Source organism: Drosophila serrata, unplaced genomic scaffold (genome assembly GCF_035046125.1).
Source record: "Drosophila serrata isolate PLE 108 unplaced genomic scaffold, ASM3504612v1 contig_276, whole genome shotgun sequence".
In the NCBI taxonomy this organism is placed as follows: domain Eukaryota; kingdom Metazoa; phylum Arthropoda; class Insecta; order Diptera; family Drosophilidae; genus Drosophila; species Drosophila serrata.
Window position 1 is genome coordinate 5,010,327 of NW_028257174.1, and position 27,107 is coordinate 5,037,433.

Consider the following 27,107-nt stretch of genomic DNA (forward strand, 5'->3'; position numbering starts at 1 on the left):
TCAGCATTAAGTGCCCCTATATTTCATATATCTTTCTACAAATAATTTCCGCTAATATATATACTTGAATAATGTTTTAAAAATTAACTTATTAAAAACTACATGAATAATTACCTCTTTCACATTATTAATATAATGAAATTATAGTAGGTTCTAGTAAAAACAGGTTAAAACAAATGATCTATATTTTATATATACTTTTCCCAATGTTGTAAAAGTAAATTAACAATTACAGCAAGTTCTGGCTTAAATGAAATAATTTATACATTATATATTCTTTGCACACAAAGTCAAGAAACTTAAACAAAACGTGGACCAAGATGAGGCTTAACTCCTTGGCTAAACCTCGGGCATTTCAAAGATATTTTTCGCGACCGCTAAAGCAAGGGATTTCACAAGTTTTTCTCGCCCCACAAAAAGAACACTTTCCCTTTTTTGGGTTTTTCCTTGCCACCAAAGACTTTTTTGTGAGCTTTTCCGAGTTTTTCTTGTATGCCTTTCGGGTGTCTGTCTCTCTGTCAGCCTGTCACTCTGTCCGTCCGTCCGTCCGTCCGTCCGTCCGTCCGTCCGTCCGTCCGTCCGTCCGTCCGTCTCTCTATATTTGTCTTTCTGGCACTCTTGTTTCGGCTACAATTTCGTTGTTGGACGTTGTTGGTTTTAAATTTCGTCGCACTTGGCGTAAAATGAAAATGAAAATAAAAAAAAAAATATAAAGAAATGAAAAGTTAAGAAAATACAAATGATCGGAAGGCGGGGGGGTGAGGGGCCCTTGGTGGGGTTAAGATACTCATTTGTGACATTCGAATCTAAAGCTGGTCAGAGTGCAGGCCATTCCTGGAATTGTTGAAATTCCTCAAAATATTATTTATGTCAACCCGAGAATTGCCTTCGAATATTTTTGATTTTATATTTTGCAATACCCTGTAATTTCATTTTCTATGCTGAACTTTTCGCTGTTTTCTGTATTTTATGTTATGCTTTCGGTTTAACTAGGAAGTAAAGGTAAACAAATCATTAAAAACAAGAACAAAATTCATGCGAAAAAAGTTAAAACATCAAAGCCCCGAAAAAATCCATCAAGTTTTAAAAGAAATTTATTCTTGGAATAAACATTTGATGCCAAGTTAATGGCAAATAGTTTGCAATAAAAAAACAAACTAGAAGTTTATCTATATCTTACGTATTTGATCTTTGCCTATTTAAACATAAATTCTTAACAGTTTTTGTTTCCTTAATTAGCTTTTAGCAAGCAGTCATAATAATATTTAAAGTAATTAAGCAGTATTTGCTTTTATATCCTATTTTGTGTTATTTATTTGTATATTTTTAAATGAGGTGCTACATAAGGTCTAAAATAACTAAAAGATCACAAATTTCAACCCACAAGTCGTCTTGTTTATGTTGCTTTATTTAACATTTAATTTAACATTTATTTCAATTTATTAAGAACTATATTCTTTACAAACCTCTCGTTCCATATAAACATTAAACTCAAAGATACTTATAGCAGTTCCTATTTAATTTCCAATCTATTTTCAATTAGATTTATATATATTTAATAATATTTGACTATTATTTATATATAAAACCAATTTCTAGCTTATTATAATGCCTAAAAGTGACTTCAAAAATAGCTCAAAGATTGAGTTCAAGTCACACTTCATCACTGAATTGGCTCAATACAATTTATGTGCTTGAATGGAATTTGTTTTGTGGTATCATTATATGATTATTACCCGGTCCCCCCGCTGTGACCTTCCCCCACCTCCCCCTTCTCCCCCTCTCCACACCCGCATTTCCCGCCACGCTTTCCCACGAGCGGAAGCAGCAGCCAAACAAGCGGGATTCGTGCGCACATCGTCATTATCATTGGGTCCATTATTATGCATTATGTGTGCCCGCCACGATTACCATCTCCCTGCTCCATTCTTCGCCAGCTGAAGGGGATTCCCGCTGTTTCAGAGATGGGGGGAAGTACCAGGGGGGGTTTACCCAGGATAAGCGGACTTTACGCAACTTTTCATGGGGATTCCCTCCCCGCTTTTATGGTTATGTTCATAAATTGTTTGCAACAGCAATTGATTATCTAAATTTTTATAGAGCCATGGCCATATTTTTTAGACAGAAAATTTGAATGTTCCAATTGAAGCATATGGATTTACTCAATTTTCTTATAGATTTATCAATTTTTATTTAAAGAAATTGAATTAGTTAAATGTCTGGGAAGGTTTTTCAATGAAATAACATAGCTTTATTTAGTTAAAAAGTAAAAATATGCAGATATTTGATAATAAATATAATAATATACAAAAATATAATCAATTTAGAAATGAAATAATAGTATTAAATCCTGCCTTAGGCATTATTTCCTCTTTAAGACAAAGTAAATGTATAATTCCAAAAGTAAATGTGTGAAATACATATATCCATTAAAAGTACATTTTTACCATATAATAGTAGTATTTAAGGTTAAATAAATCTTTGAGGCAAAGTAAATATATGCTTCCCAAACTAAACGATGAAATATATCCCTTAAAAATACATTTTTACCATATAATAGTAGTATTTAAGGTTAAATAAATTAAAGAAAACTCTCGTGTAGTAAAAACACTTAAGGAAAGTGAGTTTTTCCAGAAAACTATTTGGCAGACAATCTGGCCAAGTCGAATGGCTCTCACATACATCAGATACTCCAAGAAATAGTTTGGCGTTGTCTTTTCATGTTTTCTTTTTTTTTGTATTATTTTTCGCAAGTTTTCGCAGAGCCAAAGTTTGGGAAATAGCTTGGAAAATAAGTTTTCGTTGAGCGATGATAAAAACTGACAAACAAGTTTGATACATTGGATAAGAAGCACTTGCCAGAGCTAAGGAGTGCTGGCTGCGACAGAGACTTTTAGCACAAGATGCTAATTAGAAACGGCGACAAATTAAATCAAAGTCAAGCGAGTTTTCTCTCTCTATATATATATATATATATATAATTATATATGTATATATCTATCTTTGTCTTGCCAGACAAACAGCCGCCAAAGCGATATCGATAAACACGATAAATGCAGCAGCGGAAAGCAGCAAAACTTGAAATTTATCACCCAAAAGATTCTTGAACTCAGCAGCCAGTCACTAAGGTCATTTCGAAATGAAAAAAATAAAAAATAAATAAATAAAACCCGACACCCCTTCCACAATGCTCCTCATCGGTTCAAAACAAGTTCGACTGATTGTTTGACTGATTGATCGCCTGATTATTGATTGATTAACTCAAGTTCTCACTGGTTGCACTGCCAGAAATAATCATTGAAGTTTTTGAGATTTATTTTCATGTTTTATGGCAGTAAAGCCCAAAGGTCTTGATAGATATTTAAATACTGCATCGATATACAGTGTGAAAGTCGGTATTGTATCGATAGATGATGTGTTTATCGATACTATTTTAATATATATAGGATTTGAAATTCGATATTCTATTGGGAAAATATAGTCGGAAAAATAAGCGACAAATCGAAGTTTAAAAATCTTACAACTCAGTCAAAAATGCATTAATTTTAATTCGGAAAGCTGTCTCATGTTTATTTTTAGTACGTTAATAAATCTGCATACTCTATAAAAAATGTAAAAAAATCAAAATTTTGTCGAATTTTTCCAAAAAAGTTTAACGATGTAACCCCTTACATTTTTATGAAAAAAATTGAAAAATTTTCTTTCCTGCCTGAGATGGCTAGATCGACTTTGCTGATGATGCTGATCAAGAATATATATGATTTATAGGGTCGGAAATGACTCCTTCACTAAGTTTCAAGATATAGACTAAAATTATAATACCCGTTAAGAGTATAAAATTAAAATATATACTAGAAACTCTAGTTATTTTTTTAACCATATAATTTGATTAAAAATTCCATCATATTAACTCATAATTTTCTCTCTCTGTACCTCCATTTTGCAGGCACACTTGAGACAGTCGCGGGCAGCAGCAGCAATGTGGCAGCCATGAGGCGGCGGCACTGCATTTGCTGCCAGCTGTTACTATGCCCGGCAACCACTTGTTGCAGGCACTCATGATGCAACAGCAACCACAACAACAACAACAACAACATAATATAGCAACAATAACAACAACAACTAGAACAACAATACAACAACGAACTCGAGCCAAGTTGGTGGGCAAAAATCACCCATACGCCATGTGGGAGCGCGTCGATCGGAGGATGTTGCATGAACAACCAGGCGCCACAGTGGCCCATGGCCAAGGCCAAGGCTGAAGCCACTCATACACACACGCGCACACACACACGCACACACATACACAGGCACACACACGCATCAGAGCAACTAAAACAAGAACAAATACTGGAAACATCAACAAAAGTTGAAGAATTCCGCTGAACTCGAACGAAACGAAACAAAAACAACGCAAAATGTCTGAGGTAAGTTAACACATGCACTGAAAAAAATATATATTATGTATAATTTTAATTAATTGCTTAAAAAATTGGGAAATATTTGCTTGGTATTTTATAAATATGTCAAAATGTAGTTAGTTCAAAGTGCATTTCGAATATAATATTTTCTCTCAGTATGACCCATAAGCAGGGGGGCGCATAAGGGGGCGTGGTTCCTTGACACTGGCTTTTCTCGCCAAAGGAGGCGGGCGTTAGCATTTCCATTTTTATTGAATTAAAATCGATTTTCAGTTTATTTTATCAAAAGACTTAAGAGCTTCAAACACATTAAAAGCAAAAAACCACACACACACTCTAATACAAGAAGCTGTTAGTCAGTGGGGTGAGTAAGGTGTGTGTGTGTGTGGAAATGGGGGCTATATGCGTGTGTGTGTGTGTTTAAAGTCTCCTCTACAAACTTATAAACTTGACTAAAAGCGCCAGATTATTGGCCATAAATATAATGAGTAAATGCCAAATGGAAAAGCTTAATAACTTTTAAAAAACATAAATTTAGAGGAATAAATATTGAAAATTTATCATTAATTTGGCTCAAGATTTTATTGTCTTAAGGCAGAGCAAACTAGTAAATGTTATATAAAATATTAAATTAATAGATTTATCTGTATTTGTAGTAGTTTCTCGTTAAAGTTTCAAATTTTTTAATGTGCCTTTACTTACTTACATTTAAATATTTTATTACTTTATCCCTGCAAGTAGAGGTTTAATTAAATTCTTATATATATAGTATTATATACAGATAAACATTTATAGTATCTGTATATACTATTATTACAAGATATTTACTATTAACCATGGTTTTTATATCCAATCTGGTTATAAAGTTACTAATTATTATAGAGTCTTTCTTTTCGCTTTCATTTAAGGCCATTAATTTCAAATAATTATCGATGTTTATTTATATTTATCGTAAATATTCGATTTCTCTGATAAACATTTGCGAACAGATCTTCATTATCAATCTAGATACCAAGATACATACCAAGAAAGCGACTTCCTTTTCAGTATATCAACTTAATAGCGTACTTAGACTGAAATATATGTATTACATTAATATAATGATGTTTAAAACATTCATTTCGATATTTATCGTTACGTAAATATTCGATATAAAGATTCGAACAGATGTAATCGGATTTAATTTATATCCAATCAAGAACACAGCCCTGAAACTTTAAGGTCTTTATCGATAGTAGAACATTTAATATTGAATCCATTTTTCTCTAATGTCTTTTGTTGTCTCATAGTCAACTTACCTTTCTTCTGTTAGAGAATCTCTAAGCATTTCAAAGCTGCGTTCCTTTGGGTTTCCGTTTCCAGCCCATCACTTCCTGTTGGCCCGCATGAGCATTTGAATTTTGGGTCAGTGACGTCGTCGTTGTCGTCGTTGTCGCCATCGTCTTTGCTCCTCATGTTTATGTATGGATGACGGGATGGTGGGATGGTTATATAGATTTATAGGTGGGGAACATCGCGAGCAACAGGCAATAACGACTCAGCTCTCCACCGAGCAGCTGTCGCCATAAACAAACACGGGGCGACGACTCGCACACAGACATAAATATTGACCTAATTTGCACCTGTTTACAAATTCATTTGAGCCACTGCTAGAGCTCAGGCAGAACCGCCCACCTCTAGGAGTCACCTCTAGGAGTTGCCCACCTCTAGGATCTGCCCCTTATCCTGGCAGGACTTGTGCTTTTGGCGCATGATTTATGCAGCAAACGGAGCGCGACAGCCTCGACAGGCGGCTCCATGGCGAACGCAAGCTCCTAAAGTGGGTCGACCGTGTCCCACATCCCAACATGCCACAACATGTTGCCCACACGGCAAGAAAATGGGTGTATTTCTTACTACATTTAAAATTAAATCAGAAAAACTACAGGAAATATTATTTTAAATGCTTTCTATTTGCTATAAAATGTTTATTTTCGCTTACTTTGAATTTTTCTGCAAGTACCTCCCTCTTTTTCTCTCTGTTTGACTTTTCGGTCAGATTGCTAGTTGGCATGTTATTAGGCAGGAAATTTGCATTTCCCATTCTAAAAAAAAGAAAAAGGGAAAAGTTGCTGTGGGGGGCATCGGCAACAGCAACAAATTTGCAAATGCAAAATTCGATGTTATTCGGTTTCGCTGGCTCACGTGGCGTATACTTGATCTGTGAGTTTTGTGAGGAATGACAAAGCAAAAGTCCCCTAAAAAAGCATAAAGTTTAAGTATAAATTTGCTAAAAGCAAAAGGAAATGTTAAAGGTATTATATCTTTATGTATTACATCTAAATTGAAAAGGATTTCTTGGTAATTTTGTCAGGCAAAAGGGTTCTTCCTGAACTTATAAATAAACTTTAATCAAAGCACTTATAAGAAGAAATCTTTCCAGTTTATAGCATTTCTTACGAAATATATAAATGAAAGACTTATCATATAATCGTAATTCTTGAGAAATTTACATTGAAATTTAAAGAGAGATTACATGGCAAGGCTCTTAAAGGGAAAGCCGTGACAATCGTTTACCGGGAATGGGGAAAATGGTAAATTGGTGCTTCACATTAAGTAATCCGGAGTCTGGCATTGAGATACTTTGCTCGTGGAATGCCCAACTTTAAGTTGCCGGATTAGGAGCACTCGAAACGCGACTCAATCACAGGGACTTAATGAGTGCCTCGGTCATTTGCCTCAATTGGCTAATGAATAATGATGATAAAGAATCATTTTGATGATTATGATGATGATGGAGATTGTGATGATGGTGTCTGGCAATTAGGACGATTTGCCATCAATTTGTTCTTGCCATTGAATTATTTTTACGTATAACATTCAGGGATATTCATGGATATATCGATAGCTTTTCATGTTAAATTTCTGTAAAAATAATGGTTAATAAAATATTTGAAAATATTAAAAGACCTTATGAAATATATATATATATTTTTTAATTATTATTACAAAAAACATTTAAGTCTTTTGTGAGACGAAAACCTTTACAGAGTTTTTTTTTTTACTTGTATCACAAAAATATCGATATTAGTATCGAAACCCCCAATCGATTCCTTAAATTGCTTTTATTTTTAGTGTATATTTTTCTCCTCTTGATCGATTTTAAGATTAAGCTCCAAAAGAAAACTTTAAATATTTCAAACCCTTAAAATATTAATATCTTTAAAAAATTTATATAATTATTTAATTTATCGACCACAATCGATAACATAAATAGTTATATTTCAGATTTTTATATTGTATATTTAACTCCTTATCATATCATATTTAACCAATATATCGATACAATATCCATATTTCATAGTAAACTTTTCGCACTTTATCGATATCCTCGATAGTTCTAGCTACCAATTGCTCCACCCGCAGATCATCATCATCCTCGTTGGTGGTGTCTTTGACAGCTCGAAATCTGTTGTTGTCCAGACATTGATTTCCCCCTTGATTGATGGGTTTTTAATGAAGGCGACGCCAGGTGCCGCGAATCATTAGTACGATTTTTTGTCCTACACTTTTGCCACTGTCTCTGCCATTTCTTTATCTATTATTATTATTATTTTTTGTACTTCTCCTTATAGCTGTTTTTTTTTTTTGCTTTCCTAGCATTGTTTGGCTGGCCACGAGCCTTGATCCGCAATAAACTAAATGAAAAATAAATAGTCAATAACAATGGAGGGGTTCCCATTTGGTAACCTCCGACCTCCGTCCAGGCCAGAAGTAGAAGAAAGTGTCGCAATGTCGTGGCCTGAAATTGACACAGCACTAAAGTTACGACGAGCAAACAAAAGTGGCCAACAAGCCGCTGCGGGGCAGCTACGAAATAGGAGAAAAAAGCTGAGGAGGAAAAGCTAAGAGAAATGTGGGGAAATGTGGGGAAATGGGGGAAAAATGGGCAACAGGACAGGACAATGGGACAACAGGACAACTGGTCAACTGGCAAACAAATGACGCTACACGTGAGCCATGTACACGAACAAGGCTATAAGGGACATGAATATATGCAAGTATAGAACAAGTATACAAAGTTCATGCCATGAAAAATGTTGTAATCACAAGCTATGCAAAGGGACATGAAATACAACAAACAAAAAGTAACAAAAAACAAATAAACAATACAACAGAGCAACATGTTACGGAAAAAACTAACATGTTGTGTTTTTCCCCGTGGCTGTTTGTCATTTTCTATTTGCATTTAAATAAATATAGAGTCAATTAAATATATATCTAGACATATATATGTCAGAGAATTAGATTAAGATATAGAAAGAGAACTTGCATTGAATATATTTAGAAACAAAGAAGGAAAGGTAGCTATTAGAAGTGAAATGCAGAGCTAGTTAGCTGATTAAAGACTGAGGTCTGATCACTCTTATAGCATCTATATACTGATATAATAATGATATAATAATCATGGTAAAGACTTACCCCAGTGGAGGACACGTGGCTATCCATTGTCATCATTGCTTAATTGCTTCCAGAGTAGATTAACATTTCCGGTGACTTTCTGATCATCCAAATGTTGTCCATAGGCCACGTCATAAGTATCGAGTCGAAGAGGAGGCACTATCACTATCACTCGAGATGTTAACACTGGAGACGCCACGGACTGAATGAGGTGCGCAAGGCGGCAGAGGCCGCTATTTATAGGCTGCGAGGCAAGAGAAGAGAGAATATGAGAGCGGGAGAGAAATAGAGAATCTAGAGTTAGGCAGAGAGAAATAGAGAGTAAGGGGTTTCTCTAGAGGGTGAGTAAGGGACATGGCGACCGTAGGGATAATGAAAGAGAGACGAAGAGGCCCAGAGAGACACAGGAAGAAGAGTGCTGATTAATAATATTATATATTATTATATATTATTATTGTATTATTATATTATATATATTATTATATATTATATTTTATTCCTTCACTGCATTGCAAACTCCTGATTAAAATCAAACACTCTGCAGGAATATATACAAATAATACCTTAAGAACTCAAATAATTGTCAACAACTTAGGTTTCAATAATAATAAGCCTCTCTAAAAACTTTTCCCACATAAATAGACCAATAACCAGTATTATCTCCCTCTTTCTCTAACTCTCTGCCTATCTCCCTCTCTCTCTGTATATAATTTTTATTATTTATCTATATCTCTCCTTCTCTCTCTATACTTGTATTATTTATCTGTGTACATCTCTCCTTCTCTCTAAATCCCCTCTTTGTGGTAATTTCCAATCGAATCAGCAAGGATAATGTCCCGCCAAAGACCACAAGCTCTGTACAAACTTTCTCTGGGCTGAGGTCCCCCTTCTGGGGGCAAGGTCGTAATGAGCCTTGGCCCACCGCAATCCTCATCGACTTGTCACCCGCCTGACCTCTGACCCCCACAAAATGTCTAATCGTTGAACCTCCCTTAAAGTCATTGGCCTGCCAAAAATGTCCTCTCCTCTTTTGTGGGAATCGAATTTTGTTTTGGTTTCACATTAAATAAGTAAAATATTGGGTTTCTATTCAATAGAGTTTCGTTTTGCCTTTTGTTTTTTTTAACAATTTGTATAATTTTAATAACTTTATATTAAGTGAATTATTGAAAAGTGCTTAGAATATTTATTTCTTTTAGTTTAAGAATTGTTTGTTTTTCTAAATCAGAGGTCTTAAGATGGGGAGACTTGATTATATCATCGATAGGGATATTCATGTTGTTTTCCTAATAATATATATTTTAATACAAGTCCCTGTTTCTCTTATTTATTTAATATTTATACAGTTCATAATATAATTTAATTCCAATTTATGCACTCTTTATTCTCTTCTATTAATCACATAAAATTATGTTTAATTTGGTCATAAAGGGCATATTTGTCGCCTCATAAATATCATCATGCTTACACTTTGTGTAACTTTTACTCTTTGTGGATGTCATGGAGGTGTGTGAGTTTGTGTGTGTGAAGAAAACACAGGTGTAGATGAGGAATTTTCCGCTGCACAAAGCACCTGTGCCATTCCACAGAATGTGTGTGGGGTGTGCAGCTCCCTGCCGAATCCTGCCATCCTGCCAGATCCTTCCGCTTCATTATGGAGCGGATGGCGAATGGCGAATGGCGATGCCTTCGCAGCAGCTGTCGAAATTAACATAAAACATTTATGGGAATGTCGCCGAGTCGCGGGCAGGACTAAGCCGCTTGTATCCTCGATTTGCATGCATTTGCATATGTATAGAGAGAGAGAGGGAGAGTGAGTGAGAGAGAGTGCGGGTCAGGACACCAGGACACATCCATGGAATGGATTGTCAAGTGTCCTGGCCGCTTGAGCTGTCATCGTCGTCGTTGTCGCGTTGAGGCGCGTTTATCTGTGCGTATGCAGAAAGTTTTCCAATTAAAAGTTTCGCCCAGGTCCAAAAGTCTGTTTCCCCTTCGTCTGCCTGACTCCTCTTGGTCCTGGCTGCCTGCTAGTTCCGCCTTGCTCCTGCTCCTGCTCCTCCTGCACATCCTGCTCCTCCTCCTGCTCCTCATCTCCCTCCTTTGGCGACAATTAAGCCGCATAATGAGCTATAAACTTCGAGGCGACAAGGAGACGACGAGTCCTGTTCAAAATTGCGCACATATGGCAAGCGAATAAATACGCATACGCCAGGTGGGACGGCTAGACAGTTTTTTAAAGGGGGTTTAGAACCAAAATTCAAGCAATTTTGGGGGATTTTCCAATCATAAAAGGTTTGATTTTTAAGGGTATAGTTATTTATTTAAATAAAAGAAATGAATTTAAGGGTGAAATTTCTTTTGGAATTAATGTTCTTTAAGCTTTGTTAATTCTTATTACCTTTATGAAACATTTATTGAAATTTTTGAATATTTATTTTAATAAGAGAAGTAATACCTTTAAAAATTTATAATTGTCATGTTGAGATATTCATTTAAATAAGAAAAATGCATTTAAGCTTAGAATTTAGCCAACATGAATTTTTCTTTTCACTTCTAGTGTTTTTAAATTAATATTTTATATTTACTCATTACCAAAAACCCCCTTAAAATTATTTGATTTACTTAAGAAGGACCCTGTTTTGCTGGGCTTAAAGACACTCAACACAGCTACTTTTTTGTTGTCGAATTTGGAGCGTGACAGGTGCCGGAAATTGTTCGGAGAATAAGGCAAACAATTGTCAAAAAAATAAAAAGAAAACCAAATTATTACTGCCGCCTCATTTGGCTTTGGCACCTTTGACAGATTGCCCTCCATTGTTCCATTGTGCCTCACCTTTGGCATTTTGGACTCTTTCTCAAAAGAATTTCATAATCAGGAGCAGGAGCAGGAGCAGGAGCAGGAGGAGCAAAAAATGCGATAAAAATAAACCCAAAGAGTGGGCAGATTATAGAGGTGGTATTACGTCAGTCGAGGGGGAAAAAGAGTGGGTGGCATGTTATGGCCTGCAGCTGCCACTTGCCGGGGATTTGTCGAATGTCATTTGCAAAATGCGACGAGCCAAAAGGAATGCCAAGTGTGACCGGGATCAGATCCCCATCCTGGACACACTCACACACACTACCATCCTGTCCTGTAATCCTTTTGCAAAAGCTGATTATTTTGTAAGCCAGGGAAATTTGTCATAAAGCATATGCTTTGTGGGAGTTAAATATTATAAATTAATTTATAAATATTACATATAAATGTCATAAAGAAATATAACAAACAAATCTAACTCTCTCCCAATATAAACTCTCATACATATATACCTTATTCTGCCGCAAAATTCAATTTCGAATGTGTCAAAGTCCTCCTGGACGCTTCCTTCGGGAACATAAACCTCAATCTGGGTTATCCCCCCATTTGGGGGCTTTCAGCGATTTGCCAGCAGATAAAAACGACCAGGCATCCCACGGCCTTATCATAAATTTCAAGCACGCAGCAAATAAATCCAATTAAATTAGCAACAATCTCAAGTGGCCAAAGGATCTGCTTCGAGTTCGGTTTGCTTCCCGCTTCCTGCTTCCTGCTTCCTGCTTCCTGCTCCTGTTACACTGCCCGAGTAACATTATTTTCAATTTGCCTTTTGCGGTTTCCCCAAAGAGGGTGGCATCCTGCCATTCCTTGGCCATTCATCCATCCATCTTCCACAGGACTTCTCATCTCATCTTGCAGGCTGACCAATGGTCGCTTCTTTTACTTTTTTTATGGGGTTTCCTTGGACTTTATCTACTGGCCAAGTACAGGGGAGATACGCTAAATGAATTGTTTGCCATTTATATTTACTTTATAAAGAAGGGGAAATTAATTATTTAAATTTGTATTTAGGGGAATATTCTATGAGAAATTTAAATATGAATTTATTTATTTAAAGTATACCATTTCTAATCCTGTTTTTAAACATAGCTGTTTGGCTTAGTGAGTTATTTCTGTCCGAGAATCCTGCTAAGGGATTTCAACTGGGTTTTCCCTGGGTTTTCCCTCTCACATATATGTCTATTATTATTTATTTGCATTTGACTTTTTATGCCCTTCAATAGAAAATTAGTTTGTTTGTTTGCCTCGTTTGCAGCTGTAACAATTTTTTCCCTGCAGTTGCCATAAGTTGAGTTTTGTAATTTAATGGAAATGGAAAAGTAAAGCAGAACCCCATTGGTGGTTATTTTTATGACCTAGGCTACAAAATTGAAATCAAAATTGAAAGGAAATTATCAGCAGCTGGCTTCAGGAGTTAAGACAGCTGGCAAAAAAAGGAAAAGGAAAACCCAAAGGCCAGTTCAATATGGAATGCCAGCTGGTGTGTATGCAAATTATAGAGGTAATAACTGCCAAACTAAAGGGTTAAATGCAAATGAAAAATATGGCAAAAACTAAATATATATATGGGTCATATTTCAAACAAAATGAAAAAGAGTTTGGGAAATATATTGTAAGAGTTTTTTTTTAAGGATAGAAATATTATTTCGACAAAATTCCTATGAGATAACACTTTCATGGCCTTGGAGTGTGTGTGTGATGTTCGCATTCCAAAGCGAGAAGCTATTTCCTGCTCATGCTCCTGGTCGGGCTCCTCCTGCTCCTTGGCCCACTCCTGCTCCTTCTCCTGCCTGCCCAGCACTTCATCCGGATGTCTGGGATGCCTGCTGGCGACGACGACCTTTGGGCAATCAATTAAGTTCTGCGGCACGCAATCTCCTCAAGTCTGTGGTGATGACTGTTGGTTCTCCTGGTTCCTGGCTCCTGGCTCCCGGCTCCATCTCTCCCTGCTGTTGCCTCATTAGAGCCGAAGGAGAACTCCTGCATTCCGATTGTTTCTTCCCTCGACTCGACTTGGTTCCACGTTGCGGCTACGTGACAAACTTGGCACGACAACGCGTCCCCCTCAATTTTTATTTTCTTTATTTATTTTTGTTGTATTATTATTATTATTATTATTATTTTGAAGCCACTGAATGTGGACTGAGTTAAGCTGGCGATTTAATGGAATTTAAGCAGCATTTAGGCAACGCTTTTTGAAGGAGATGGCGAAGGTGTAGGGTACAGAGGGTACCTTTTGCCACATAAATCTGTCAGAGCGAGAGCAATTCTCATAAAATAATAATGCCAGCAGCGAGAATGAGTGCGAGTGCGAGTGCACTGGAGAAAAATTCAGTAAATTCGGATTATTTTTGTTTATTTTTTAATACAAAATAAACTCTGCGTCTTTGCAACGCCAAAATGTAGGCAACGTTTTTTTCAATCTTTGAAACCCATAAAAAACGAAGTACAAGAGATCTTCTTTGGCCTTTAGGAGTTTATTTAAAAGCATTAAACTCTTTATTTGAATTTTATTTTTGTTTAAAGTTATGTTATATTTATATAGTGATTTAATATATTTAGCTAAAATATTTTAAAGAGTTTTCTTTGTATATTTCATTACAAGGTATTCTAATTTTAGTCGAAAGCTTAAAACTTAGTGAAGGAGTCATTTCCGACCCTATAAATCATATAAATTCTTAATCAGCATCAACAGGTGAATCTTTCCAGCTTATTTAGGCAGAACAAAAAATTTTTTCATAATTTTTCGATTTTTTTAACAAAAAAGGAGGTTCGTTAAAATTGTCAAAAAATTTAATTTTTTTAGATTTTAAACTGAGTATGCAGATTTATTAACGCATTAAAAACTAGCACAGAACTGTTTTCCGATTTAAAATTAATACCCTTTTGACTTAGTTATGAGATTTTTAACTTCGATGTCTTATAAAAAAAAATTGTATAAATTTATACCTATTTTTATACCTTTTAAGGTATTTTCATTTTAGTCAGAAGCTTAAAAATCAGTGAAGAAGTCATTTCCGACCACATAAATCATATTTATTCTTGATCAGCATTAACAGGGGAATCTTTCTAGCCATCTTCGGCAAAAAAAAACTTGTCAAAATTTTCAAAATTTTATAAAGGGTTACATCGTTAAATATCTAAAAAAAAATTCATCAAAAAATAACACAAAATTTAAACTTAAACTAATTAAACAGATTTGTTAACCTAATAAAAACTAGCATAGGAAAGCTTTCCGAATAGAAATTAATGCATTTGGCTAAGTTATGATGATTTTCCCGACGTTAACTTTCCAATTATTAACATATTTATAATGTTTATTATTTATTATTATCTATTATTATTTATTATAATTTATTGTTATTTAATATTATTTATTATTATTTATTTTTATGTATATTATATTATTATTATTTCTATCACTATTAATGCCTCATTTACATTTTAAATTTAACAAATGATGCCTTATTTTTCCACTTAGTTTTTCTCGCAGTGCATGAAAAGGCGAGCAGGTAAATGCTGCAGCGATAAAAAACGCGATAAAGTCATTCAGAGTGTTTAACCGGCAGAGGACAGGGCAGGGTGACATGGGTTAAGAGGGCCTTGACGCGGGTGGAGGGGGGTGGAAGATCATCATCTCGGGAGGTGGTGGATGGTGGGTGGTGGGTGGGTGGTATGGCGGTTAATGGTGTTTGGTTGTTGGGCAAACAAAGTCAAAATTTTCCACATTGAACAAAAAAACAAAAAAAGGAAAAAACGAGCGCCACTTTGCTCTGTCTTATTTTTTTTTGTAATATTATTTTTGTTTTTTTGTGTTTGCCCGCCAGTGTCATAAATTTGTTGATGTTTGTCTAACACTGGCACTGGCACAGGTGAGGTGGCAACACGGAGGGGGGCAGGGAGGGCACAAGGTCGCCGGGCAGTCGCCAAGCGAAGCTGAAAATTGAAATGGAAAATGAAATATGAAAAATGGGCAATCGCAGTCAGTGAATGCATTTTCGATTCCAATTCGAACCGATTCGAGAGAGTGACGTGAACATGAAGCGAGTGTGAAGTGTTGGCGACAAAACGCATTATGGCATTATCGTCATATCGCATTAGCTCATCGGTCGGACAGGTAATTTCAGGTGTAATTCAGCCATGTGCATTGTCCGAGAAACATTAATTATATATGCATTTTACTTGGGCATTTCAAAAGAAATCGTATTATAAATGTAATGCAGTCGGGGAGTTATGTTTTGGCATTAGTTTTTTGCATTTTAATATATTTTATAAAATATTTTATATATATAATAAATTTCAAAGAAAAGATTATTACCCAAAATATACCTTGTTGAAATAATAATAGTTTTCTGTAGAGACCATTATATTGTGACTAATGGAAATGTTTATATAGATAACCATTTCTACATATTGCCCCTCTCATTTCCATTTTACTATTGTCTTCATTCAATGCTCTCTCTTCTCTTTTCTTCCCCTCTCTCCCTTTTTTGTTACTTTTGTGGCCAAGCAGCAGCAATTGCTGCAATCCCAAGCAATTCAAATATTTGGCTAGCTTTGACGAGCTCAGTAATTTCATTATCAGACATCGCATCGTCTCTCTCCAGCACACAAAGACGCATAAATTTAGCTGCAGTTGTGTGTGGATTTGCACTGAAAGAAATGAATTATATAAATTTAACAAATCCGTTTAATTCCAACCTACTTGACAACATGCTTCATAAAGTTTTTACCAACACTGCATAGCTGTAGTGAAGTCTTTACCACACTGCTTAACACTGCTGCAAGTTTAACTTTCAAACACTACTTAGGGTTAAGACCACTTTCCAGTACTGATTGGCACTGAAGCAAACTGATTTTTTTTATAATTTTCTTATATTAAATTCTTTTAATTTAATTTGCCTTTTTTCTCTGAATGTATTATATTTTTTTTCTTATATTTTCTTGTGACACATTCTGGGCCAGCAGTCAGCTTCCAGTGGGTGATCTTATCGCTTATCTCAGTCAACAGCAGTTCTCCGTCTGCCTCTCCGCTCGTCAATTTGCTTGGATGAAGAGGGGGAATGCAGAGGGGATAATGGAAAGGGGGCGGCAGTGGGAGGGAGCTCCTCCTCCCCCCCGCATCCATCTGTCACCTTGTCCATCCATCTGCCATCTGCCGTGTCATATGTTTTTGGCCATGACGCTGATAAGGTGGCCGACGCTGTCACCACTTTTGTGTCCAGACGCCTTCAGTTGAGAGACGTCATTCCGCTGGAGAAGCGATGCAGGAGTGGCGTATGCTTGACACAAAAGTGGTTTAATCCAGCTAAAGCCAAAGAAAACCAGTTAACAGCAGCAGTGTTTGGTAAAAGAGAATCCGTAGAGTTCTCTTTCTTGTTTCAAGAGCTTTAAAAAACAGGGATAATGGAACAAACAAAGGAGGCTTAAGATACGTAGAATATTTATTTATTTTATCAATTTATATCAATTATTTATTATAATTTGAATATTAAGAATATTTACTCATTATACCCTTGCAGGGGTATTATAATTTCAGTCAGAAGCTTAAAACTCAGCGAAGGAGTCAATTCCGACCCTATAGATCATATATATTCTTGATCAGCATCGAAAGCCGAGTCGATCTAGCCATCTCAGGCGGAATAACATTTTTTTTCCGAATTTTTTTCAAAAAAAAATTGTCAAAAATGTTGATTTTTTTCAATATAAAGCTGAGTATGCAGATTTATTAAGATATTGAAAACTAGCACAGAATTGCTTTCCGATTTAAATTTAATGCCTTTTTGGCTTAGTTATGAGATTTTAAGACTTTGATTTGTCGAAAAATTGTTATATAAAAATATAGATAAATATCGGTTAAAAAATTGTATTTATTTATTAATTTTATTAGTCAGAAGCTTGTAACTGTATGAAGGAGTCATTTCCGACCCTATAATGCATATATATTCTTGATCAGCATCAACACGCCAATCTTTTTAGCCATCTCGGAAACAAAAAAATTTTTTTTTCAAAAATATTTAATTTTTTGTGAAAAAAAGGAAAGGGGTAACATCATTAAAATTGTCAAAAAATTTAATTTTTAAAAATTTTAAGTTTAGTTTGCAGATTTATTAAACTACTAAAAACTAACACAGGACAGTTTTCCGAATTCAAATTAATGAATTTTTGACAGAGTTATGCATTTTTTAAACTTTGATTTTTACATAAAATTTGTCACATAAAAATATTGATAAATGATGATTCAAGGAATGCGAATGTTGAAAGCTTAGTTAAGATGGATTATTAACTATGAAATTCGCCTGAAGTTTGCTAGATCGCTTCGTCTTTGGATTGAAGCCTCTGTAAAATTCTCCATTAACTTGTACAACTTCTTAGCTTACTAAATATTATTTATGCAATATTTACTACATCACTCAAAGGCTGAATAGTCACCATTGGTCATCTCATACGCCACTTCATAGATGAGCTTCTTGCCCCAATTTCAGTTGACGCACAACGCTGCGTATACTTGATAACGCGCAAGCAAAAAGGGATTAAATTAATATGGAATAGAAGCATCTCTCATTCTCTCTCTATACATTTGCATCTTAAGCCTCAGTTTTGCCGCTTTCCTCAGTTCTTCAAACCATATTGAAGCTCAACGTGGCGTATACTTGATGTATGCATATAAATCCATATAAATATATTGGCAAATCGTTTTTGCATTCTATTGAATTTCATAACAGATTCAATTAAAACTCTCTTTGTTCTTAGTTGTAGGTTGGACCTTTCTAGCCAGATTTAGGAAATCCCATTTTGATTAGAAATCCACAAAACAATAGCGTTTAATTTAATAGTTTGAATAGTTTAGTATTAAACCTCTCTGCTACCTTGGATATATTTACTACCTGTGTGTGTGCTTATATCACCTTTTAGACAGAAGCATCATGATGCACTTCATCTTTGTCGTCTAAGAGAACAGTATCCATTTCCTTTTGGATTGACGCACAACATGGCGTATGCTTGATATTAACCTCGGGCCTTTTGCTGACGGCAAAGGTAATGCGAATCTTGCCATACAATTTTCTGTGGCAGCAACAACAATGGAGACACACGGACACAGTAAAAGCTTAGAATTTATGGTAGTAAATATATATATTTATATAAAATATTTCTTAAAGAAACTACTGCATAGTTTTGCCTCTTGAATACAGTAGAAAATTATGAATTCTCTAGCAATATCTGCTTTTTAGTCTTATTTTTAGACGTACCAATGACTTTCTTTGCCTTTGTCATAGATAATATTTATTTATAAATATTTTTTGAAGGTTTTCAAGCTCGATTTAGCGCCCTTTTAGTGGTTTCTTGTCATAGATATACAAACACACACACTTTTAGAAATTGTCTCCATTAGGATTGTCTGTCAGTTTGGCGCAAGGGATCCATGTGAATGCATTTGCGTGTTTCTGTCGAGAAACGGGCTTGCTTTTGCAACACCCATTTTCCATTTTCCCTACCTATTTCTCTCTCTCTCTCTCTATCGTTCTCGTTATCTTTGCCTCTGCCTGCAGTTTCCTCTTGTCCCTTAAAGGCAAAATTTCGTGACATGTTCCGTTTTAATCGGAGAATTTCGAGCGCATCACACAAATATCAAATGCAGGAACAGGCACAAGGCACAAGGCACACGGCACACACATATCCTGGCAAATAATATGTGAATATATAAATATTTGTATATATTTAAGGACCTTGTGGGGTAGAGTATGCTGAATGGCAATCCCTTGGGAGAGGTTTTGTTGCGGCGCTAATTGAAAGCTGAATTTTCAACGCCATTTAGCACTTAAAATAATGGCCAAGGATGGCAGCAAAAAATTATGATGAAAGTTGGCATATATGTATAAGAAAAAAATATATATATAGTGAAAAGGAATACTCTTTTTAAAAAGGATGTATTAGGATAATACAATGTAGAAATAAATATATTAAAGTAAAATATTTTTGGAAGTAAATGAAGTCTATAAATGCCTAAAATTCTTGTATTATAAAGTATTATATAGAATATTAAACATTATAAATTATATTCCATATATTCTACAACTTTTCAGATACCAGAATTTTTAATTTAAATCAATTTCCATCTATAATTGTTTAACCTTTACTATTTATGTTATAGTATTCCCAAATTAAATTTCTAAATTCATTTCTAAATATATTTTAGAATCATATTTTGTAAGGGTATTAAATATAGTGTATTAACTTGAACAATATTGAGTGCAATGCCTGTCAGGGATAACTTGTCACTTGCCAATGTGATGTTCAAAAGGTGCGCGAAATTTGCGTCAAGTCTAGGGCGAAAAAAAACTATAATAAAAGATGGTAAAATCAAAATGGATGCAAAAACAAAAAAAAAAAAGCAGAAACAAAATGGAAGAAAAAAATAACAATGTAAGGCAACGGGGATACAGTGTGTTGTAAGGGAAAAACTAGGAAAATTCGCGAAGAGAAAGAGGAAAAGTGCAACGGAAAGAGCACCGCTACAAGTGCGGTGGAGCGTGAAACGGCGGAAGTGCTCTTGACTTTAGAGCGGAAATGCCATAATCTCATGCCAAGTCATCAGCTGTCTGTGTGTGTGTGTGTGTACACATTGAGTTTCCTCATTTTCCCATCTATCTACATATATATTATACCATATATATATATATATATGTATCTGTATATATATGGATTGAAGAATACTTCCTTCGTTCTTATAATTCGCTTCATTGCAACCAATTACGAGCTGAGCATTTTCATTTTCCATGGAAATTACTCCTTGAAAGTAGGCACACTTTCAAGCTAAATATTGCCTAGGTGCCTAGTTTGAAGTCTTTTTGCTGGGGTTTTTTATTATAAAATATATGATAATTATTATCTTTAAGAAGGAAGTAAAAAATTAGGGTTCTAATTAAAATATTTTAAGGGAGAAGAATTGCATTTTCCTTTGGCTTTATTTATGTAAATAAGTTATATTAAACCCTTTTAGATATCCCTTAAATATTTTCTTTATATTTAATTGTTTCTTCAACATATCGTAGGGTATTTAACAAGTGGGTTATAGAAGCAATATAAATGGTATTTATGCATATGTACATACATGCCAGTGGAGAAACCTCCGCGATTCCGATTGGGAAGCACCCTTGAGGACGCGATTTGCGAGGTTTCTGAGACACTGAGAGAGTGGAAATGGGAAATGGAAATGGAAGTGGGGATTCCATGATGATTGCCCCAATGATTTGGCCTTCCAATTCCCACCCCATAACTGGCACTGGCACTGCTCATTATCCTTGGCAATGTCTTTTTTCAAATTGATTTTTCGCCCTCGGCACACAGACACAAAACACAGCTCATCGAGAGGAGTAATTGTCGGTGCCTGTATCCCCATTTTATTTCATTTTATTTGTATTTTGTGGGTCTTTACCTTTTTTAAGCTGATGTTATCAAAGAAACGATAAAATATGTCAATCTTTCAATCTTTCCATAAAGAGAGAAAATGTCCTTTCAATTTGTTTGTCATTTATGATTAATTCTAATTGTTTTCTGGACATATTTTAATCGGTTTACAGAGACTCCGAGAAAAAAGCATATATTTGTTAGATCCTTTTTGTGGCTTTGCATCTTGGCCAGTTTTTTTTTTTTTTTGGGCCACTGTTTATTGACTTTGAACGCGAAAAGGGCAAAAGGGGGCCTTTAAGGGAGGAGAAGAGAGGAAAGCTTCCACCAAACAATTGTTGCCAACGGATTTTCGGCTTACAAGCGAGTCTCCTCCTTCTGCTTCTGAGTCTGAGTCTGTACGTGCATGTATATGACTTGATTATATTCCACTTTATGCATTATACATTATACACAATTCACACACATACTGGCATTCACATTCGCATTTCTCTCATCTTTTTCGTCCATCCTCCTCCTCCTTTGGCGTGTCCTTGTGTAGGCCGCTTTGTCATAATCGCATTTTCAGTTATTGTTACCATTTCCCATACCAGTTTTTCGCATTTCCCAAACCTTTGTGCATTTCGAATGCGAGCAAACGGAAAATCTTACAAGAGAGCGGTGGGTCCACTCATGCATATTTCAGTTGCCCAGCAAAAAAAACATAAAGGAATAAGATCCCCGACCATGGCATACCTCAGTCCCCAAAATCATTGCATACTTTTCAGCTAACTGCATACATGTCACATATGTCAAACATTAATAATTAAAAGCGCGAAAGACGGTGAAAAATATATACAAATTGCCCCGACCATAAAAATAAAACGGGGTGATTTAGGTCTCTAGAATTATTGCTTACTTTTAGTGAAGTTTAGTGAAGAGATATTGTGTTTTTTAAGAAGCCTTTGAATTGATTGCATTTTCGGCGACGCCATTATGTCATTTTTTGGGTTGGTTGAATCCGATTTTCTTAAACTTTTCCATTTAAGTGCATATTTACACTTTGAAGGAGAAGTAAACAGGAAGCAGCAAGGAAAAGCAGGGAAGCACCAAGGAAAATCAGGGAAGCAGCAAGGATGAGAGCCAGCATGGACGACAGGACCTCCTGCCGTTGTCCTGCGCTCCTTCGTTTTTTGACAGTTAATCATATTTCGGTTGGGGAAATGGCCAACGAAAGCGGAAACGGACATCACACACAACACACTCTGGCCACAGGGCTTGGTCAATTGCATTACTTTGTTGGTCAGTGGTACTCGTTTTCTTCACATCCTTTGGCAGTGTGTCCTGTGAGCCGTTTGACTCCTTTGCCAAGACGAGTCCTGCCACACACCATAAAACCGCACACTTCAATCAAACGGTTATTGAGTTCTTTCTCCACTTTTATTTTTTCTTTTCTTTGGTTATTGAGATTGATTTTCTTGCTGCTGCTGCTGCAGCTGCCTTTAAAGATTTCTTTTACTTAATTCCCTAATTAATTTAATTATTAAGTAAAGAGTGAGTACATTTCCAGCACTGATCGATTTATCGGTAGTAATTTCCGTGCCAGCAAATTTATCAGTTTTCGCAGACGATAGCCTGCTAATTAATATTCCACAAAAAGTTCTTAACAGTTTGCCGCTTTTGTTAAAGACAGACAGGGGAAGAGAGACTTTAATTAAATAAATATTTGGCATTTGATTTGCAAAAGGCAACAAATCTGGGCGGGAATTTCAATTTCCTGTCTCCCCAATTGCCGAATGCATTATGCAAGGCAACTTAACTCCCTGAGTGGAAGGACTCTCTCCGGACTTTGAGCTTAAATCGAATGTAAATAGAGTGTGAGGCACTCGGGCGAACGGAAAGCTAATCAAAGGAATACCCTCAGCCGGGCCTGCCATCCTGCCAGTCTGCAATTTAATTGACAGATTAGGTCCTGGATTGCTAGACCTTCAAGGATAAAAGAGAGTCCCAGTTCGAGTCTCGCCAAGTCACAAGGAGTAGAGGGAGGGCACATAATAAAATATAATAAATAAATATATACAGCCTTATTTTTGGAGCTCTTGTTATCATATCTACGTATCTGTTATCTGTGACATATCGTCGACACAAGATCATGGGTTGTCATAAACATCTTTAATGGTTTGCAGATATCAGAAAATAATTATAGCATATACTTGGCATTCCAAGACTTTAGTCATTCCATTAGCTTGCTTAGTTTAATTTATATTTAAAATTAAGCATTAATTTGCTCCTGGTGACTTGGCAACATTTGTTATTAATTGAATGTTGAGCGACATGTTCCTAGTCACATTTATATTCCTTTGTCAACATTTTCTTCGGCCATCTGGCTTGTTTAATTTTAGTTTTTCATCAATTTTAATACCTTGACAAAGGAAATAGCCTTGTTTATTCAAATTAGTTCTAATTTCAGTCAAAATACTTTGTTGATCATACAAATAATAATTTTATTAATAGTAATGAGTAATAAACAAATTTATTAACTCTGTCCGGTATTCAATGGCAACTAATTCAGTGCTAATTATGAATATAAACAAATTTTATGTTATTTTCTTATAGTAATATTTTAAGCCAACATAAATATATATTTCCCTGATATCAAATAATATTTATTTAGTATATGAAATATATAATTTTCTAGCTAGATGTACATTTGTATATATATATATAGTTTTTTGTAATGAGTGTTCCGTTCACCGAAGAAGTTCAAGGCGATTTCCCTGGCAAAGCAAAGAGTTGTGTCTTATCTTATCGCAAAAAAACTGCCGGAATAAGCAAGCGCTATTTATATTAATTTTTTCTTTTCTTTGCCTTTTTATTTTTGTAAATTTTGTATATTTTTGTACTTGCAAATTTTGTTGTTTTCTTTTTTGGTAATCGAATGTGACCTCATATATAGATTGCCGGCAATCGTCAGGGTCCTTGGCCACTTGAGACTGAATGGATGATCTCAAGTGGATCTTTATCGCTCTCTCTTATAGAGAGAGAGAGACTCTCTCTCTCTGTCATTCACCTGGCTCACCTGGGTGGGCGTTATCAGGCGGAAAGATAAGCTGCCCGCTTTTCGCATTCTCCGGAGCTGTCAGCTGTTTTCGCGATCGACAGTCGAAACGAAGCGAAGCGAGGCGAAAATTTAAATCAGTTCAGTTCCCAGCGCCGCGTCAACGGAATTCGTTGAATCTTTTCCTTACATTTTTTTTTAACGCGGCTTTAAAATCTAAATAACTCAGCTGTGAAATTAACCCACAAATTAAGACGAAATCCACTGGAAAATCGAAACAAAATCTAATAAAAATCACCCTCAAAATCAATTTCCCTTTAACAAAAACACCAAATCAAATAAGGGAAACCATGTTCCAAGTGCTGTAATATAATATACACTGTATATATAATTAAATATATGTGCAATGAGTTCGTGGAATTGCCGTGGATTGATTTTCGGTAAGAGAACCTTCCGTTTCCCCCCTTTGAGTAATTATTAAAAAGCAGTTCAAGTCCAAGGGTCAGCCAGCAATTTGCCAAATGAAATATTTGACTTGCCTTGGTCCTGCCCCCCCTGGAATAAAAAGGATTCAACAACAAATACAAAAAAAGAAGAGAAAAGGAATCCCAACTTGACCACAGATTTGGTTTACTTTATCCCAAAAGTCGGGGCAAAAGTTTGAATTCAAGAAAAAAATCAAATAAAATAGGGAAAATATATATAAATAATCAGAAAGGAAAATATCTTCGAATAGTAGAAGTTTGCATACCCTTGAAGTGTGTTATTTAAGGATAAAAAATTCTATGAACAATATAAATAAACATATAATAAACATGGAACTTGAATCTCTACAATTGATGTACCTTTATTTTATTTATTTACTTATTTTATATGATCAAATTAAATAAATACCAGAAATCATAGTACATTTTTTGTGTAGCATAATTTTTGTATACATTTTTAAGGATTTCAAAACACCTACATATCTTTCCTTATATATTTATTATAATATATATTTTGTTATATTATTTATTCGAATTTTTGTTTTTATCATTAATATTTTCATTATTATTACTATTTTTTTACTAGTTTTTTATTTTTCATCAAAAATAGATCCTTGGAACCATAACAACATTTACTTTACTGAAATATTTAAGAGTCTCAATTAGTAACAGAGTTCAACGACTATTTCTTAATTAGTAAATAAAACCCTTAAAGTTTATCCAATATTTTTTGTAGCTAGATATTCCTGGTATATTCTTTGAAGACATAAATTATTATATATATAGTATATTATATTATATATATATTATATCTCTTTTTCCTCTGACCGTTTTGTGGGTTTCTATTTTTAGCTGTCACTTTTTAGCGGCTTCTTAATAAACAACCAAAATCGGTTTGAATCGGGGGAATGCTTTTTATGATTAACTTAGCGACTTCTTTTCAGAGTATGTTTGTCTGTGTGCCGCCCACGGGTCGTATGCGCGATTTTTCGATTGAGTTTTTTAATATTTTTTTTCCTCTGTTTCGGGCTGCACTTTCGCCTGGTTTTTTGGTGATAAGATTGTCCGTAAAAAATACAACAACAAAAAAAGAGTGAAGGCCAAACAGAAATCGCAAATCAGCTGGCAAATATCAGAAATCAGAGAATGTCTCGTGACTTTTTTTGTTTTTGGTTTTTTGGTGACAATAATCAAGGCTGAGAAAATTAAAAAATCAAAGGTTCAAGTGGCTTAGAGGTTGAAGAACCACAAACGAAAAACCGCTTTAAGATTGCTTAATTCATATATTTATTTAAAAACTTGACAGAGAGAGAGAGAGCAGTAGAACAAACAATAAATAAAAGATAAATTCAAATGAAAACAAGAAGGAAAATTAACTTTGGGAAGCAGAAGTTTATATACCCTTTCTATTTGCAATTAAATTATAGGATCGAATCGGAAATCTATATTAACTAAGCTTAAAGTAATCGCATTCTTTGAATCACTATTTATTTATAGTTTTATATGACATATATATATATTTTTTTAAATCAAAGTTTAAATAAGGCATAACTAACCCAAAAATACATTAATTTCAATTCGGAAAGCAGTCCTATGTTAGTTTTTAATAGGTTAATCTGCATACTCAATTTAAAATCTTATTTTTTCTCGAATTTTTTAAAATTTAAACGATGTAACCCCTTATAAAATTTTGAAAAAAAAATTGTTCGGCCAAAGATGGCTGATCAAGAATATATAAGATTTATGGGGTCGGAAATTATTTTTTCACTATGTTACAAGCTTCAGAATAAAACTAGAATACTCTGAAAGGGTATGATAAAAAACCATCAATACTCAAAAGTAAACTAAAGATAAAGAATGATGAATCTGTTATCGGTCGATATTACAAGTGTTATTAATTATGTATTGATAAGGCAAAGCAATAAAGGTGGTTAATAATTTACAGAACTATGAACTGGCTAAAAAAAGCTTCATTTTAACTTGGAAAATAATAAAAATATGAAATTCTAATTTGAAATCAATAAAACAACATTAAAGGACTGCAAATCACTGCAAAAAAGAAAGAGAAATCCAATATAAAATTGCAAAACTGCCTAGCTTTAAGGTCCCTTGTCCGTGACCTATGACCCCTGCGCTCAATTCCACTGACAGCCTCCGTTTAATCCCTTAATCCTGCGAGTGAACAGACCGAGACTAATCCCATAATCCTTGTTCTTTAACTCCTTTGTTATTGGTTAATATCATTGTGTCAAAAAGGAAAGCCCTTTAAACGTAATAAATGTAATATTATTTGCAACTTTTCTGTAACTTTTGGGGACTTTAAATAATTTAATAAATATTTAAGGCTATCTAGGGTGCTCTTCTAGAGCAAATCTCTTAAAAATATGCTTAAAAGTTCTTATAAGAAACATTTATTGAAACAAAATTAGTTGTTAATATGTGGTTTTTTCACTATTTAC

General features: G+C 34.8%; 1 protein-coding gene across 3 annotated transcripts in view; it reads left to right on the forward strand.

Moving 5' to 3' along the window:
• Positions 1–27,107, forward strand: part of Ac13E (Adenylyl cyclase 13E) — a 53,466-nt gene that overhangs the window by 14,905 nt on the left and 11,454 nt on the right. For 2 of the 3 annotated variants that reach the window (XM_086835673.1, XM_086835674.1), the window contains exon 3: positions 3,947–4,427. In XM_086835673.1, the coding sequence (XP_086691799.1) occupies positions 4,419–4,427 (9 nt within the window). In that variant the 5' untranslated portion in view covers positions 3,947–4,418. Of the gene's footprint in view, positions 1–3,946; positions 4,428–24,307; positions 24,604–27,107 lie in introns of those variants that run through there. The other variant, XM_020947030.2, reaches the window with a different exon arrangement.